Source organism: Podarcis bocagei (genome assembly GCF_964188305.1).
Source record: "Podarcis bocagei genome assembly, chromosome: 7".
Lineage (NCBI taxonomy): Eukaryota > Metazoa > Chordata > Lepidosauria > Squamata > Lacertidae > Podarcis > Podarcis bocagei.
Window position 1 is genome coordinate 5,078,885 of NC_138132.1, and position 17,201 is coordinate 5,096,085.

General features: G+C 49.6%; 1 protein-coding gene across 1 annotated transcript; it reads right to left on the bottom strand.

Moving 5' to 3' along the window:
* Positions 1-1,935: 1,935 nt before the first annotated feature.
* Positions 1,936-15,955, bottom strand: LOC308590423 (cytochrome P450 2F5-like). The gene is made up of 9 exons (XM_081200464.1): positions 15,618-15,955; positions 15,016-15,178; positions 12,471-12,620; positions 12,221-12,381; positions 11,387-11,563; positions 7,708-7,849; positions 4,953-5,140; positions 3,727-3,868; positions 1,936-2,847 (listed from the first exon to the last, which is right to left on the bottom strand). Exons 1-9 carry the CDS (start codon positions 15,795-15,797, stop codon positions 2,666-2,668), a joined length of 1,485 nt encoding a protein of 494 aa, XP_081056590.1. The 5' UTR covers positions 15,798-15,955; the 3' UTR covers positions 1,936-2,665.
* Between the last annotated feature and the right edge of the window lie 1,246 nt (positions 15,956-17,201).

A 17,201-nucleotide genomic window follows, 5' to 3' on the forward strand; every position in this document is an offset into this window, starting at 1 on the left:
CTGGGGGGTGGAGCTTGCATGCCTTGTGCCGATCAAATCGGCCGCGTTGCCTGGGGACTCGCCTTTGCTCAGCGCTTCCCAGCGGAGAGGTGACGGTGGTTTTCCTTGCTGCATCCCCTTTGCTGGGTTGCTGCGCTGTGGGAACCACCGCTTGAGGCTTCGTTGGGCTGTTGGCTGGGCTTTCTGCCTTTGGCTCAGAGGGGCTCAGAAGCTGAACATACCTGTGCTTTGAAAATCCCTTATTTTGGCTGCTGATCCCTTATTTTCAAATCTGTAAGTTGACAGCTATGAAACTTGCCCACCCCTCCAAGGCCTCAGCTGAGAATGTCAACATCTCAGTTATCTCATCTACGCCCTACACAACCACGAAAGGCCAGGTTGTCATGGCACTCTGGGTTTTTTTACAAATAAAATATTGGCTCTGCAAAGGGTTGCTTGAAAATGACTCAGCCATTTCAGTCCCAGGTGAAACTAAGGCTGCTTTCAGATGCCACAACTGTTGTGGGTTGGGATTCAGTCACATGCTGGCAGATTCAGGTGAGGCAATGTTTACAGGGGTCTTGCGCCACAAACCCCTCTTCCCTGCAAAGACCTGACTTTTTGCTGTAAGGAAAGAGACGGGGAAATCCACTGGGAAGTGTGGAATATCCCTTGCTTTGATGCAACGTAGGTAAACTGTGGAACTCCCACTGACAGGAGGCTGTGATAGCCACCAGTTTAAGGGAAAGGGAAAGGGACCTTTTTTAGGGACGTGGGTGGCGTTGTGGGTTAAACCACAGAGCCTAGAACTTGCCGATCAGAAGGTCACGGTTCGAATCCCCGCGACGGGGTGAGCTCCCGTTGCTCGGTCCCTGCTCCTGACAACCTAGCAGTTCAAAAGCACATCAAAGTGCAAGTAGATAAATAGGTACCACTCCGGCAGGAAGGTAAACGGTGTTTCCGTGCGCTGCTCTGGTTCGCCAGAAGCGGCTTTGTCATGCTGGCCACATGACCTGGAAGCTGTACGCCGGCTCCCTTGGCCAATAAAGCAAGATGACTGCCGCAACCCCAGAGTCAGTCACGACTGGACCTAATGGTCAGACCTTCAAAGGTTGCGGCGCTCATCTCGCTTTATTGGCCGAGGGAGCCAGCATACAGCTTCGGGGAGCCGGCGTACAGCTTCCGGGTCCTGTGGCCGCTTCTTGCGAAACCAGAGCAGCACATGGAAAAGCTGCTTACCTTCCCGCCAGAGCAGTACCTATTTTTCTACTTGCACTTTGATGTGCTTTCGAACTGCTAGGTTGGCAGGAGCAGGGACCGAGCAACGCAGGCTCTCCTTACGTCTTTACGTTCTTGTGTCCTTAACAGCATCTACCCCCCCTCCCCCTGCCCAAAAATTGAATGAGGGTTCCACAAACAGGCCACCTGGAAGTGCCCTGAATACCAAGATGCAGAAAGGGAGTTGGTCCACGGCTGGCAGAAGCCGGTTCCAGTGGCATAGTGTGGGTTGCCAGTGCCCGGGACCACGCATTCAACCGCCTAACAATGTCCGAGTCGCCCAGGAGATTGCAGCCACAAAGGTAAGAAAAGAAGAGTCGTTGTCTGGAGAGGCCACTTCCAGGCCCGCATGGAGAAGCTGTTTCAACTGAGAACAGGGAAGGAAGAGCGCAGCTGTATTGAGGCACTGCTGGGTCCTGAAATTTTGCAGCAACCGCCCCGTGCGCCCCCCACTCCATGCTACACCACTGGCTGGCTCCTTATAAGGCACAGCACCAAATGTTGCCGCCAGCCCATCGATGGGGCAGCAAACACCAGACCAGCAGGTCATCTGGGAGCAAAACCTGCCCTTTCCTGCTGGTGAGCTCCTGACTTCCTGCCACAGCCCTCCTGCTGCTGAAGACATGCCCGTCTCGGCCTGGAGGAGGCAATTGCAAGGACCAACCCAGCTCTCAGCCCTTGGAGGGAGGGAGTCCTTTATTAGTAAATGCTTACACCGACTTCTTGAGAAAGAGCACACCTGAGATTACCCAACCTAATATTTCTGCTGGGCAGGGCAAGAATGTGGAGGAGCAAGGGGAATCTGGGCACGATCCCAGTCTGCAGTTTCCAGAAAGCAAGAAAGGCTCTCTGAGGGAAGGAATTCGTACCCCGAAGCAGTATTTGGGCAGAGGGTCCCGGGAGCTGTTGTCACATTACAGAGTGTTTTGGGGTGCTTTTCTCAAGATTGGCAAGGTCCCTTTAAAATGTTGCTGCCTGGGTGAGCTCCTGGCAAGCTGGGGCCTGCACCAGATTAACCCCACCATTTTGAAAATGAAAGCCGCCCGCGCCCCGACTTGTGCCTGCCCCACCTCAGGCATTCAAAGCTGCATTGGCACCCCTGGAACTGCCTGCCACTGAGTCAGGTCAATGGAGCATCTAGTCCAAGTCTCTCTTTCCCTGCATGGGGGTGGGCACATTCAGAGCCCTGCATCTTGCATTGTGCTAAGAAAATGCCCAGCCCTCCCCACCCCCCTGCAAAAGATCCAGCCAGGTTCCAGCTATAGGTAAAGAAAGCCACCTGGGCTACGGTTGGCAAGGAGGGCAGAGCCTTCCCCAAGGTGGCGCCCCCAGAAACACTGGGAGAGCCTCACCCCGCCGGGGAAGGCTGTTCTGGGGAGAATGGGGGGTAAGCAGCAATAGGGGCAGCTCAGCGGGGGACAATGCGGCATCTGTAGGGGCGAGGGACGTTCCCTGTGCCGCTGGACAGGGGCGAGATGTCCAGGTCCTCGCGGGGGCAGGTGGGCTGGAAGGTGAAGCGCTGGAGGAGTTTGGTGAGATACAGGAACAGCTCCATGCGCGCCAAACCTTCACCCAGGCACAAGCGTTTCCCTGAAGGGAGAAAACAAAAAAACCAGTCAGCAGTTCCTTCGAGGCTTTGCATTCATGAGCAAGAGTCTCAGCATCTAAATTTCTATGCATAAACTGCTCTCTAGCGTATGGTTACCAGACGTCCCCGTTTTCTGGGGACAGTCCCCGGATTTACAAATATGTCCCTGGACAAATTCCATCTCCAGAATGTCCCTGGATTTCATTAATCTTTAACAATAGGCCCATGTGGCATTTCTTGGCCCAGAAGATTCTGTTGCTCAACCCTAATTGCTCAAGGTAATACCTCTTCTCGGATTAAACGGACTCACCCTTCTCTTCCAGATTTCACCCTGTTTTGGCAGCACTAGAAAGTTGTTGTGATGCCACCCAGGGTGGCTGGGGCAACCCAGTAAGATGTGTGGGGTATAAATAGTGAGATTATCATTATGGAATGGGACGTCCCTACTTTCATTAGAGAAATGTTGGAGTATGGTTACCAGACGTCCCCGTTTCCCAGGGACAGTCCCCGGATTTACAAATCTGTCCCCTGACAAAATCCGTCCCCGGAATGTCCCCGGATTTCATTTAATGTCCCCGGATTTATATTTGAAGTGTTGTAGATTTATTAGTAGGGAATGAATGTTGCGTGATGGGTTCAACGGCACAAGACACATCATATGGGGACTTCCGGCGAGGCAAAATGGTGGGTGCCACAGCGGTGAGCAGCTCCTGAAGCCAGCCATCACGGAGCAGGAATTCTAACGGGCTCTTGGATACCCCATAAGGGGAAAAGGGCAGTTTTGGTCTACAACACAATCCAGGGGGGCAATACGAGGGCCCATTCCTTAAACCTCCCCGCTCCCCACTGCCTATCTTGCCAGCCCCCGACTAGGAACTCACCAGCAGAAAAGGGCATGAAGGCATCGCTTCGGTGGAAGCCGCCTTTCTCGTCCAGGAAGTGGGTAGGGTCAAAAGTTTCCGGGTTCTTGAACTGGGTGGGATCTTTGTGGACAGAGTGAAGAAGAGGCATGATGTTGGTACCCTGTTGGGGGGAAAGGGGAGAAGCAAGTTGGCGAGGCCAGAAACGCCCCAGAATGTGGGCTCCCATCCTTGTAGGGCCACGCCAGGCGCTGAGAGCACCCTCATACCACTTTGACTGCTGCTCTGGTCACCTCCCCTGAAAAGGACTACAGAGCTGGAAAATGCTTCTGAAAATCCGTTGCTGGTTTTCCCATATCAGACACCTGGTTGTCACTGTGAGAGCCACTGGCCTGATGCAGACCCTCCAAGTGTCCCTATTTTCTAGGGACGTCCCTGATTTAGAGAGGCCATCCCAGTTTCTGATTTGATCCCGGAATGTCCCACTTTTCCTTAGGGTGTCCCTATTTCTGTCGGAAGGTATGGAGTTATCCAACCCCCAAGCCATCTGAAGGCAATCCTGTATAGGGAAGTTTTTTAAATGTTTCATGTTTTATGTTTTTATATCTGGGGCAACCCAATCAGATGCTTGGAGTATAAATAGTAAAATTATTAGTATGGAATGGGACGTCCCTATTTTCATCAGAGAAATGTTGGAGGGTAATGCTGATCCAACCAGCCTGTTCTTACGTTCTTAATTTACGGTATTATTTATACCCCGCCCATCTGGCTGAGTTTCCCCAGCCACTCTAGGCAGCTCCCAATCAAATGTTAAAAACAGTACAGCATTAATTATTAAAAACTTCCCTAAACAGGGCTGCCTTCAGATGTCTTTTAAAGATAAGATAGCTGCTACCAGAGTTCTCCACTGCCTTTCTCTAGAGGAGAGGTCTTTCTCTCCAGGAGCTACCCTGGAGTGGCACAAAGGCTCAGAATTTCACCCTACTCAAGATGGGAAACAGAGTTCAAAACGAGAGCACTTTCTTTAGAAAGGGGGGGTTTCTCCTCATCCTCTCATGAAACAGTAGCGCCATGCATAACCATCTCCAAGCCACAACCGTGACCTGAGACAGGAACAGAAGGATGTCGGACGTTGCGTGAACACAGCCAGAACCAATCAGAAAGCGTTTCTTCCCCATCCCACCATCAGCAGCCCAAAGATAAACTTCCCATCCCTTGGGAAGGGGGGATTTTTTATTCGCAAGCACCTTTGGGAGCACAAAGCCATGGAAGTGAGTGTCCTTGGTCACAGCGTGGGGGACCCCCAGGGGGATGAGATCAACGAATCTCTGGATCTCGTGGATCACGGCGTCCGTGTATGGCATCTTCGCCCGGTCCTCAGTCGATGGGTTGCGGTGAGGACCAATGACCTTGCTGATCTCTTCTTGGACCTTGGCTGCGGACATAATATAATAATAATAATAATAATAATAATAATAATAATAATAATAATATATTTATAACTTGCGCATCTGGAATTGGCAGTGAAATGTTAAGCCATAAACCGTTGAGTTGCGATGAAGGCAATGGCATTGGCAAAAGTAACACTAAAACCAAGCTGTAAAACAGTAAAGCTTAACCATAAAACTGAAGACTCAATTGGCGCTGCCACTGCCAACTTACCTGAAGCTTCCCTAGCTCTACTGTTGCTTCATCATCATTACTGTTGTTGTTAATATTATCGTCTTTATCATTATCATCAATTTCATTTGATACTGCCCTCTACCTACAGGTCTCAGGGAGGTCCACAGGATAAAATCACAATATAAAAACACAAAATACATAATGAAAATGAAAACAACCCAATACCTCCCCTTTGTTAAGATAGCAACTGTTTCACCAATGGTTTGTTCACTATTTTATATGATTTATGCTGTATTTGTGATGTTCTATTATGTCCTGTCGTGTTACTGCTATTTATTGCTTGTAAGCTGCTTTAGAAAGCACTGCTAATAACAAGGCCAGTGGAAGGGATGATATTCCAGCTGAACTATTAAAAATTTTAAAAGATGATGCTGTTAAGGTGCTACATTCAATATGCCAGCAAATTTGGAAAACTCAGCAGCGGCCAGAGGATTGGAGAAGATCAGTCTACATCCCAATCCCAAAGAAGGGCAGTGCCAAAGAATACACCAACTACCACACAATTGCACTCATTTCACACGCTAGCAAGGTTATGCTTAAAATTCTACAAGGCAGGCTTAAGCAGTATGTGGACCGAGAACTCCCAGAAGTGCAAGCTGGATTTCGAAGGGGCAGAGGAACCAGAGACCAAATTGCAAAGATGCGCTGGATTATGGAGAAAGCTAGAGAGTTCCAGAAAGACGTCTACTTCTGCTTCATTGACTATGCAAAAGTCCAACTCTTCGTGACCCCATGGACCAGAGCACGCCAGGCACTTCTGTCTTCCACTGCCTCCCGCAGTTTGGTCAAACTCATGCTGGTAGCTTCGAGAACACTGTCCAACCATCTCGTCTTCTGTCGTCCCCTTCTCCTTGTGCTCTCAATCTTTCCCAACATTAGGGTCTTTTCCATGGAGTCTTCTCTTCTCATGAGGTGGCCAAAGTCTTGGAGCCTCAGCTTCGGGATCTGTCCTTCCAGTGAGCACTCAGGGCTGATTTCCTTCAGAATGGAGAGGTTGGATCTTCTTGCAGTCCATGGGACTCTCAAGAGTCTCCTCCAGCACCAGAATTCAAAAGCATCCATTCTTCGGCAATCAGCCTTCTTCATGGTCCAGCTCTCACTTCCATACAGCACTTGAGATCTTAGAAAACCTAACACTGTGTGCGTGTCAAGTTAGGCTTATGTGTATGTATATTATCAGCATCATGCGTGCGGCATGTGATAGGCAGCATGGCATAATGGTTCAAGTGTTGGACTAGGACCTGGGAGGTACCAAGGTTCAAATTCCCACCCCTTCCCTGGGTGACCTTGGCTGCCAGTCACCGCCTCTCAGCCTAGCTGTGATGGCCTGGGACTCGGACTCGGAACCAGAGGAGACTCAGTCCGCACCGGATCCTTTCCCTCAGGCATCACCTAAACCAAGTCTGGGGCCTGATCCTGAAGAGTCCCAGTCTGCACAGGTTCCCCTGCAACAAACACCAGCTGGGCCGAGTCCGGGGCCTGATCCTGCCCTGGCTCCAGATGTGGTGATTCCCTCGTTGCCTCCAGCTGGGCCATCACTTACAGCTGCTCCACTACTGGTTCGGTCAGTGGAGGCTGAGGCAGCCCCTGGGTCTAGTCACCCACCAACGTCTCCCGAGCTGCAGAGACTGAGGTCTGAGAGAAGGAGAGACCCTGAGTACAGTGGTACCTCGGGTTAAGTACTTAATTCGTTCTGGAGGTCCGTTCTTAACCTGAAACTGTTCTTAAACTGAAACACCACTTTAGCTAATGGGGCCTCCTGCTGCCGCCGCGCCACCAGAGAACAATTTCTGTTCTCATCCTGAAGCAAAGTTCTTAACCCGAGGTAATATTTCTGGGTTAGCGGAGTCTGTAACCCGAAGCATCTGTAACCTGACGTGTATGTAACCCGAGGTACCACTGTACTCGCAGGAGGAGTGTTCGCCTTTGGGCGAAACAGGGAGGCGAGTCACTGGGGAATCAGGACCGGCCACTACCCCGACAAAGATAAAAGGCTGTCGGACCCTGCCCCAGGTTGCGGGAGCAACATTGCTGTCTTGCCAGATCCTGCCTGAGATCCTGTACCTGTCCTTGCCTGGTTTCCTGCCTTGGCCCTGTCGGACTGACTCCTAGCGGAACCTTCGGATTCTGGACCGGTCCTGGACCGTGTTTCACGGGTTACCCCCGGACCCAGCACACTAGCCTACCTCACAGTGTTGTTGTGAGAATAAATTGGGGAGGAAGACAACCGTGTGCTCATCCACCTTGAAAGAAGGTGGGGTGTGAACATGGTCAATGGACATCAACGATCAACGTAACCGTGGGACCTTCCCAGCTCACCTGCGACCTCCGGGTGCTTCATGAGGATGAGGATCCCGTAGCGAAGGGTGGTGCTGACGGACTCCGTTCCCCCAAAGAAAAGGTTGTGGGTGGTCATGACAAGCGTGTTGGTGTGGAAGTGGCTGAGGGGGTCCTTCTTTTCCTGCGGAGAGAGGTGGAGATGCCCGGGGCATGAGTCTTACACAAAGGGACAAGGCGCGGGGTGTTTTTCAGCTCTCTGTGACCTCACCAATCGAGGTGGGACCTCGCCCTGCTAGACTTGCACATATTTCCTGTGAAATATAATCGCCCGGGCTTTGGACCCTGGAGGTGTTTCCTCCTCCATAGCAGGAAACTCCTATTAAACTCAATCTGCTAGATCTTTATGCGCCCCCTTGCCCAGATTGTCCAGAGCTTTGGGCTGGGTTGTCACCAATATGCTGGTGACACCCAGCTCTATCTGCTGATGGGTGGCCATACCGACTCGGCCCCGGACACACTGACCAGATGCTTGGAAGCTGTGGCTGGATGGCTGCATGGGAGTCAATTGAAACTAAATCCTTCGAAGACAGAGGTCCTCTGGCTGGGTCAGGATGGCAAGGGGATGAGGGACCAACTCCCTTCTCTTGAGGGGGCCTAATTAGTGCCATTGCCTTCCGTTAAGAGTCTGGGTGTAATCCTTGACGCCTCCCTTTCCACGGAGGCGCAGGGTACAGTAACAGCCAAGGCAACATTTTATTATTGATTGTAAGCCGCCCTGAGCCGGGTCTTGGCAGGGTAGGGCAAGGCATAAATAAAAATTATTATTATTATTATTATTATTATTATTATTATTATTATTATTATTAGTTGGCAGCTGGCATAATCTGGCTGTCTTGCATTCATTGCTGGCTGTTCCTCTCCCTCTTGGGATGCCTTGGGGAGGAAGGTTGGATGGACTGCAATGGAGCATAGCTGTCAAGTGTCCCTTATTTGAAGGGACAGTCCCTTATTCCAGCGCCATGTCCCGCTGCTGTCCCTTATTGATGGATGTCCCTTAAATGTCCCTTAAATGATGTCCCTTAAATTTCAAAGGAAGCAGTTCCTCTCCCTCCCTGCCGGCCAGGAAGGAGAGAGGCTCCAACTGTGTTGCTTGGCTGCGTTGCTCACCCACTAAGAAGTCTAAGAACGACTGGGGGGGTGGAGCTTGCATGCCTTGTGTGCGGCTAGTTAATGCAAGCCGAGGAGGTTTTTGAATGCTGGACGCCATTTTGTTGCACGTGCTGCTGCAAACTTTGCAGTGCAAAGCCAGGCCGGGGAGCCATCTTAAGTTGAGGCTGCATAGGCCTTGTGGTGCATGTGATTCAGATTCTATTCAGTTGAACTCCTGGTTACAAAATTGGTTGGACAGTGTTCTCGTAGCTACCAGCATGAGTTTGACCAGACTGCAGGAGGACAGGAAGACTGGAGTGCCTGGAACAGGTGAGGCTGCCGGTCCCTTATTTTGGCTGCTGGTCCCTTATTTTCAAGGCTGCTGGTCCCTTATTTTCAGATCTGTAAGTTGACAGCTATGCAATGGAGGGAGCCTCGCTGTTTCCAAGAGGGAGGAGATCACAGACCAGCAAATTCGGGTTGCACAATTAAAGCTGATTTAGCCAATTTAGGTTGCACGATTAAGGCTGATTTAGCAACAAACAAACACACACAAAACATTCCAGACTTTAAAAAGTAAATATTCTGCTTACTTGACAGGAGGCACCACTCATTTGTTTGTGATCTATAATACCTGGCAAATGAGCTTGAAAGATATGCGAGCTGTCTAACGAAAACAGGTGCCAGCGGTGTCTAACTTTTGACACTTTATGAAAGCGTATTTATTCACACACCCCAGGGCCTTTGCTGGCCATTGATAATTGTTTGGTCATAGTTAAATAAACTGGATTTTAATCTTTTGCTTGTCTTGTCTTATCTTATCTTGTCTTGTACTAGCATAGAATCATAGACTCATAGAGTTGGAAGAGACCACAAGAGCCATCGAGTCCAACCCCCTGCCAAGCAGGAAACACCATCAGAGCACTCCTGACATATGGTTGTCAAGCCTCTGCTGAAAGACCTCCAAAGTAGGAGACTCCACCACACTCCTTGGCAGCAAATTCCACTGTCAAACAGCTCTTACTGTCAGGAAGTTCTTCCTAATGTTTAGGTGGAATCTTCTTTCTTGTAGTTTGGATCCATTGCTCCGTGTCCGCTTCTCTAGAGCAGCAGAAAACAACCTTTCTCCCTCCTCTATGTGACATCCTTTTATATATTTGAACATGGCTATCATATCACCCCTTAACCTCCTCTTCTCCAGGCTAAACATGCCCAGCTCCCTTAGCCGTTCCTCATAAGGCATCGTTTCCAGGCCTTTGACCATTTTGGTTGCCATCCTCTGGACACGTTCCAGTTTGTCAGTGTCCTTCTTGAACTGTGGTGCCCAGAACTGGACACAGTACTCCAGGTGAGGTCTGACCAGAGCAGAATACAGTGGCACTATTACTTCCCTTGATCTAGATGCTATACTCCTATTGATGCAGCCCAGAATTGCATTGGCTTTTTTAGCTGCCGCATCACACTGTTGGCTCATGTCAAGTTTGTGGTCAACCAAGACTCCTAGATCCTTTTCACATGTACTGCTCTCAAGCCAGGTGTCACCCGTCTTGTATCTGGGCCTCTCATTTTTTTTGCCCAAGTGCAATACTTTACATTTCTCCCTGTTAAAATTCATCTTGTTTGCAGTCTTGTATTGCCTTGAGGATTTAACAGAAGGCAGTATTCAAACATTTTAAATAAACACATTGCGCAAGAACGTGGTGTTGCAAAGGAAGCTATTCATCTCAGTTTGCCTAAGGCTTTCTGAGTTACACACATTCCTCTGAAGCGATAGTTTGCAGAGGTTGCAGCGCACAGTTGAACTGTGGAACTACCTGCCACAGGAGGCAATGATGGCCAGCAACTTGTGTGGCATAAAAAGAGGACTGGACAAATTCATGGAGGAAGAGAGGGCTGTGAGTGGCTCCTAGCCAGGACGGCTCTGCTCTGCTTCCGCAGTTGGAGGCGGCAAAGCTACAGAATCCCAGTTGCTAGAAACCCCAGGAGGGGAGAGGCTCTTGTGGTCAGATCCTGCTTGGGGGCTCCCTTTTCGGGCGTCTGCTAAAGAAGTCTGGGCTAGAGGGGCCAGGCTCTTCTTATGTTCTTGTTTGTTTGCTTTTAATCTTTGCAGCCGTAATACGCTTTTCACGGATCATTAAGGGTTTATTTTCTTTGGAGATTTGCATCTCTTGGATATTACATTGATCCAACTTGTTGTTCGTCCTTCGCAAGAGAGGGATTTCAGGGCAGGTGTGGCACCTGAGCTTTGCAAATGGTGCTGCACAACACACACACCCCTTTTTGGACATGTCCCAAATCCAGGGCTTACCTGGGACGGGGCTCAGGTTACCCCACACCTGCCCCTGTCTTGGCCTCCCCCCAAAAATGGGGAGATTATCTCCAAGGTGAGCAAACAGGCAGCAAGGCAAGGCCTCCATTGTCCATGGCAGAACACACCCTCACCCTTTATGAAGCTACCAGGAAGCTGCCCTGATGCCCCCAGCCAGGAACGCCCCCTCTGCCCTTTCCATGCCAGCCCCAGGTGAGAAGAAGCACGTAGACAAGGGACGGGAGCAACACCTGGGCTCACCTCTTGCATTTTGAGCAGGAAGCTATCGATGAAGTCGCAAGGGCAGCTGGGGTCGAAGGTCGCCTGGTGCTCCTTGACCATCTCCAGAATGAAGAGGCGCAACTTCTCAAAGTTGGCGAAAAGTTGCTTGTGAGGTCCGGGCAGGTAGCGCAGGATGTGGGGGAAAGTGTTGTACAACTAGGGAGGGAGGAGAAGACGAAAGGTGGAAGACCCCGACCCTGCAAGTACTCCCTTGTGCGAGAGGGCAAGTGTTTCAGGGAGAGTCTCCCTTCCACAGTCCAGCTTAAAAACAAAATCCCCAGGCATGTCAAAATGGGGAAGCAGAGATGTTTTTGAGAAATGAATGAATGAACCGAGAAACACCATTCCTTCAGAAGAGACTTGCTTCCACTTTGCTGAGAAAATACACAAGGTTCTGCATTGCAAGCTCTGAATATTTATGATAAACAGAACCAGACATCAAGATTCACTGGTGTGTATACTTGGCTACGAGTGATCGCCAAAGAAAGGAAGAAAGGAAGAAAGGAAGAAAGGAAGAAAGGAAGAAAGGAAGAAAGGAAGAAAGGAAGAAAGGAAGAAAGAAAGAAGAAATATCAAGCGTTCCTTGCCATAATGGCTATGTTTACCCGCCTCTGTCTGCCTCTGAATGCCACTATCTGGATATTGCAAGTGGAGAAAATGATGCTCTCGCACTCAAGTCCTGCTTGTGGACTTCTTCCCCTTGGTGCACCCAGCTGGCCACTGTGGGGACGCCGGGCTAGAGGGGACCCCTTGGGCCTGATCCAGCTGCCAGGCTCACCTGGCTTTCTGCCTTCCCAAGAGATCGGGACTCACCTGGGCACAAGGCGAGCTGAAGATGCGGAAGTTGTCATTCATCAGCCCGACCAAAGTCAGGAATTTCTTGTCCTCGTAGTCAAACCGGTCCCCGAAAACGATGGAGCAGATGACGTTGGAGACGGCGTGGCCGAGGGTGAGGGTGAGGTCAGAGGGCTCTCCTGGAAAAGGGACAGGTGGAAAGGCCAGAACTTCGCAGGTGTGTGTGGCCCCGCCCAACCCCACCTGCCCCAAGGAACGGCAAACGCACCTTTGGTCTTTGCCAGCTCTTGCACCAGGTACTGGGCCTCCTCCTGGATCCGTTCCTCAATGCTGCGCTTCCCCATCCCAAAATTGCGCAGCGTGTGTATCGTAAAACGGCGCAAGACCTTCCATTTCTCCCCTTGAGACATGGAAATCCCTATGGACGGGGGGGAAGAAGACATTGGCTAGAGACTTCGCTCAAAGAGATAGCAATGGCAGGAGCCCTTAAGAGTGTGGGCAGTGCCAGGCATAGCTGTCAACTTTCAGATTTGAAAATAAGGGATCAGCAGCCTCACCTGTCCCGGGGACAGTCTACGGGATATCTCACAATCCGGGATAGCAGCGGGAAACGGCGCTGGAATAAGGGAATTTCCCGCAAAATAAGGGAAGGTTGACAGCTATGGTACCAGGGCTGCAGAAGCAGATCCATTATTATTATTATTATTATTATTATTATTATTATTATTATTATTATTAGACAAGGTGAGCCCATCCAGCCCAGCAGGTGCCTCCAGGATGCCCTCAGGCAGCACACAAAGCCAACAGCTCACTCCCACTGTCGCTCTCCAAAGCAAATGGCATGCAGAGGTAGACTGCCTCTACACATGGAGGTGCCACTGAGTCGCCACAATCACGCCTCCTCTCCACCACCTTGAATTTCTCCATTCCTTTTCCGAAGTCATCTAAGCCAGTGTCACGTGGTGTCATTTTTCATAGGGGAACATTTAAGCGCTAGCTTGCGAGGGGCGTGAGATGTCATGCGTGTGATGTTGTGACGTCCTGGCGTCTCACACTTGAGCATGATGCCTCGCTCTCTAAGCTGGGCAGAAGCGTCCTGGGCTTTGTAAAGAAGGTGCCAGGGCTCTGGCAGGATGCTGGAGACCTGCTGCCGCCGTCCAAAAGCCAGGTGAGATTTGGGAAGATGGCAGGATGGATTCTGGACCCATCAGAGCCTCGTTCCGCCCTCCCTAAACTGGGCAGAAGCTTCCCGGGCTTTGGGAAGGAGGCACCAGGGGGAAATTTAGGGGAATAGGTTAGAAATTGAGAGCCAGTGTGGTGTGGTGGTTAAGAGCGGTAGTCTCGTAATCTGGGGAACCGGGTTCGAGTCTCCGCTCCTCCACATGCAGCTGCTGGGTGACCATGGGCCAGTCACACTTCTCTGAAGTCTCTCAGCCCCACTCACCTCACAGAGTGTTTGTTGTGGGGGAGGAAAGGAAAGGAGATTGTGAGCCGCTTTGAGACTCCTGAAGGGGAGTGAAAGGCGGGATATCAAATCCAAACTCTTCTTCTTCTTCTCTAGTCCTCTTAGTCCGATGACCGCACACCCCTGATCTAAGCTATTTGCCGTCACTACATATTGGGGCATCCTGAGGAACCAAAAACTCTGCCCTCCTCCCCCTTCATTTTATATAGAACTATACCTAGCAGTTCGAAGGCACGTCCAAGTGCAAGTAGATAAATAGGTACCACTCCTGCGGGAAGGTAAACGGCGTTTCCGTGCGCTGTTCTGGTTCGCCAGAAGCGGCTTAGTCATGCTGGCCACATGACCAGCTGTACGCCGGCTCCCTCGGCCAGTAAAGCGAGATGAGCGCCGCAACCCCAGAGTCATCTGCGACTGGACCTAATGGTCAGGGGCCCTTTACCTTTTTATAGTTGGAAGGGACCCTAAGGGGACATCCAGTCCAACCCCCTGAAATGCAGGAATCTCAACTAGATCATACATGACAGGTGGCCATCCAACCTTTGGTTAAATGTCTCCAAGGAAGGAGAGTCTAACACAGGGGTGGGCAAACTTTTTCAGCAGGGGGCTGGTCCACTGTCCCTCAGACCTTGTGGGGGGCCGGACTATATTTTGAAAAAATAATAAATGAATTCCTATGCCCCACAAATAACCCAGAGATGCATTTTAAATAAAAGGACACATTCTACTCATGCAAAAACACGCTGATTCCAGGACTGTCCGCGGGCCGGCCTGAGAAGGCGTTTGGGCTGGATAGACATCTGACTTTAAGAAGACATCTGAAGGCAGCCCTGTTTAGGGAAGTTTTTAATGTTTAATGCCATATTGTGTTTTTAATATCCTGTTGGAAGCTGCCCAGAGTGGCTGGGGAGACCCGGCCAGATGGGCAGGGTAAAAGTAATAAAATAATAATAATAATAATAATAATAATAATAATAATAATAATAATAATAATAATAATAATAATAATAATAATAATTGCAGCAGATAACAAACTTCCTCCATCTTGCACAGGACAACCTTTCGATGTAAAGAGGCTATCCTGTTCCTGTCACCTGTCAATCTCCTCTTCTCCAGGTTAAACATGCCCAACTCCCTCTCTCTGATCATGCCGCCTATGTTTTTGCCCAAACTGAGAAACATTAGAGGTTTTCTCTAAGAGAGGTATTCAGACCCTCCTTCGAATCTCATCGCCCTTTCCTGCCCCTTCTCCATCCCTCCCTGCACCTCTCTTTTTAGGAATTAGCACACACCCCGCTCCCCTTCAGACACAACCGCCCCACCTGCAAGCGGAGGAAGCAGGCAAGCTCACCATCCCCTCGGGTGAAGTCGAAAATCACCGGCAAGTCTCCGCGGGCACTGAACTCCTCGGCTTGGTCCACCAGGGCCTCCTTCACCACTTGGTACCCGCAGAGAACCACAAAGGGCTGGGAGCCCAGGTAGATGGTGTAGATAGATCCATAGCGCTGGCTGAGCTGGAGGCAGAGGGAGAAAGGGGGGGGAGGGAACCACGGGGTGCAGAGAGGACGTCCAGATGTAAGAAGAGCCTGCTGGATCAGCAGTGGCGTAGCGTGGGTTGTCAGCACCCGGGGCAAGGCAAGTAATTTGCGCCCCCTAACCCGTGGATTTGCGCCCCTAACCCTAAACCCCAGATGTTGCGCCTGGTGCGGCCGGCCCCCCCTGCACCCCCCACGCTACGCCACTGTGGATCAGGCCCAAGGGGACCTGGCTGGTCCAGCCTCCAGTTCCCACAGGGGCTGGACAGATGCCTCTTTTGGGAAGCCAGCAAGTAGGATTCGAACTCAGGTTTGCCCCTCCCTTAGCCTCTTCTCAATTGCAAACAGGTGTCTTCCTAAAGGATCGCAGCAGCGTTTAGCTGACCCCCACCCCCCACCCCCAAGGGGCTGACCATACCTCCAACATTGACTTCACCGTGTTCTTCATGTCCAGGAGGAGCAGGTTGCCCACGATGGGGAGCGGCCGAGGTCCTGGGGGAAGATGCCCCTTCTTGCCCTGCCTGCTCCCTTTGAAGAACATCATCAGGCAGGCGATGCAGAGAGCCAGAAGGGCGGCCGTGGCTGCGCTGAACTCCATGCCAGCCTCCTTGCCCAACTCAAAAGAAAGCTCCTGGTCGGGCTTGGGCTCAGATGCCAGCCTGCCTCATGCCTGGTGTGCCCACAAAACCTGATCCATGGAGAAGGAGGCGGGCACAGCCGACAATAGAACCGAGTGGCAATTGCGTAATTCCACACCGGGAGAACTACAAGGGGCTGCAGGCTAAGTTCACAGCGGAGAGTCGCAGCTATTCTTAGCGTTTTACTTTTGGGACGCAATCAAACCCCCAAAAAACCCCCCAGATCAAACGTAGCAACAATAAGGAGGGGGGAGGGCTTGTTTCGTCTGGTTAATTAAATCCGTTTATGTAAGATGAGAGTTCGTAGAATTTGGAATTGCATAATATTTCTTTTTTTATATAAAATATTTATTAAAGTTTCAGAAAAAGGAATTACATAAAAACAAGAAATACAAAAGTAAAAGACAAAAATAAAAATACAAGAAAAATACAGAATAAAAAAAATAAGTACACTTACAGAAAAAAGGAAAAAAATAAAAATAAAAAATCAACCTTTCCATATCTTACATTCATATCCTTGTTTCCCTGACCTCCTCATACCTCCCTTTTTTGTGTTCCAATTCAATTAATTAATTCAGCAATTTATTTCCCTCCTTATTATCCTGATCTTTGATCTTAATATATTATAACATTAAATTTTTACCTATTTAGAAATCCAATTTTTCCATATTCTTTTATATCATTACAGCTAGAAACCGCTTAACTTCAATCAAACATCATTCTAACATTCATTAATTTTGCAATACTTCTGTAAATAGTCTTTAAATTTCTTCCAATTTTCTTCCACCGACTCTTCTCCCTGGTCTCGGATTCTACCAGTCATTTCCGCCATGGAATTGCATAATATTTCTAAATGGTAAATTTGTCTGTAACCCATCTAAGAAGTCAGTTTGCACTTTCTGCTCCTCCGTCTCCTGCCTCGATCTTCTTTTCCACATTTTTTACAAATCAATATACAGTATATCACCATTTTAGATTGGGGGCATTTATAGATTTATAAAAAATAAGAAAAGGAATTTATCTGAAAGCCTTTCCTCCTTTTTTCCTTTTTCTGTCTTCTTTGGGATTTATTTTTAAAATAAACTCTTCTTATTACAAGGTTTAGAACAATCTTGTGGGTGGGGTTTTTTTCTGACTATCAAGTGTATATAAATTTTATGAAATAAAAGGAAAAAGAAATAATTTACCCCTAGAGTGGGTAAATGCAGTCTGGGAAGCCAAACCCTCCAAGTGTCCCTATTTTCCAGGGACGTCACTGATATAGAGAAGCCGTCCTGGTTTCTGTTTTGTATCCCGGAATGTCCCGCTTTCCTTAGGATGTTCCTATAGTCATTGGAGAAATGTTGGTGGGTATGAAGTTATTC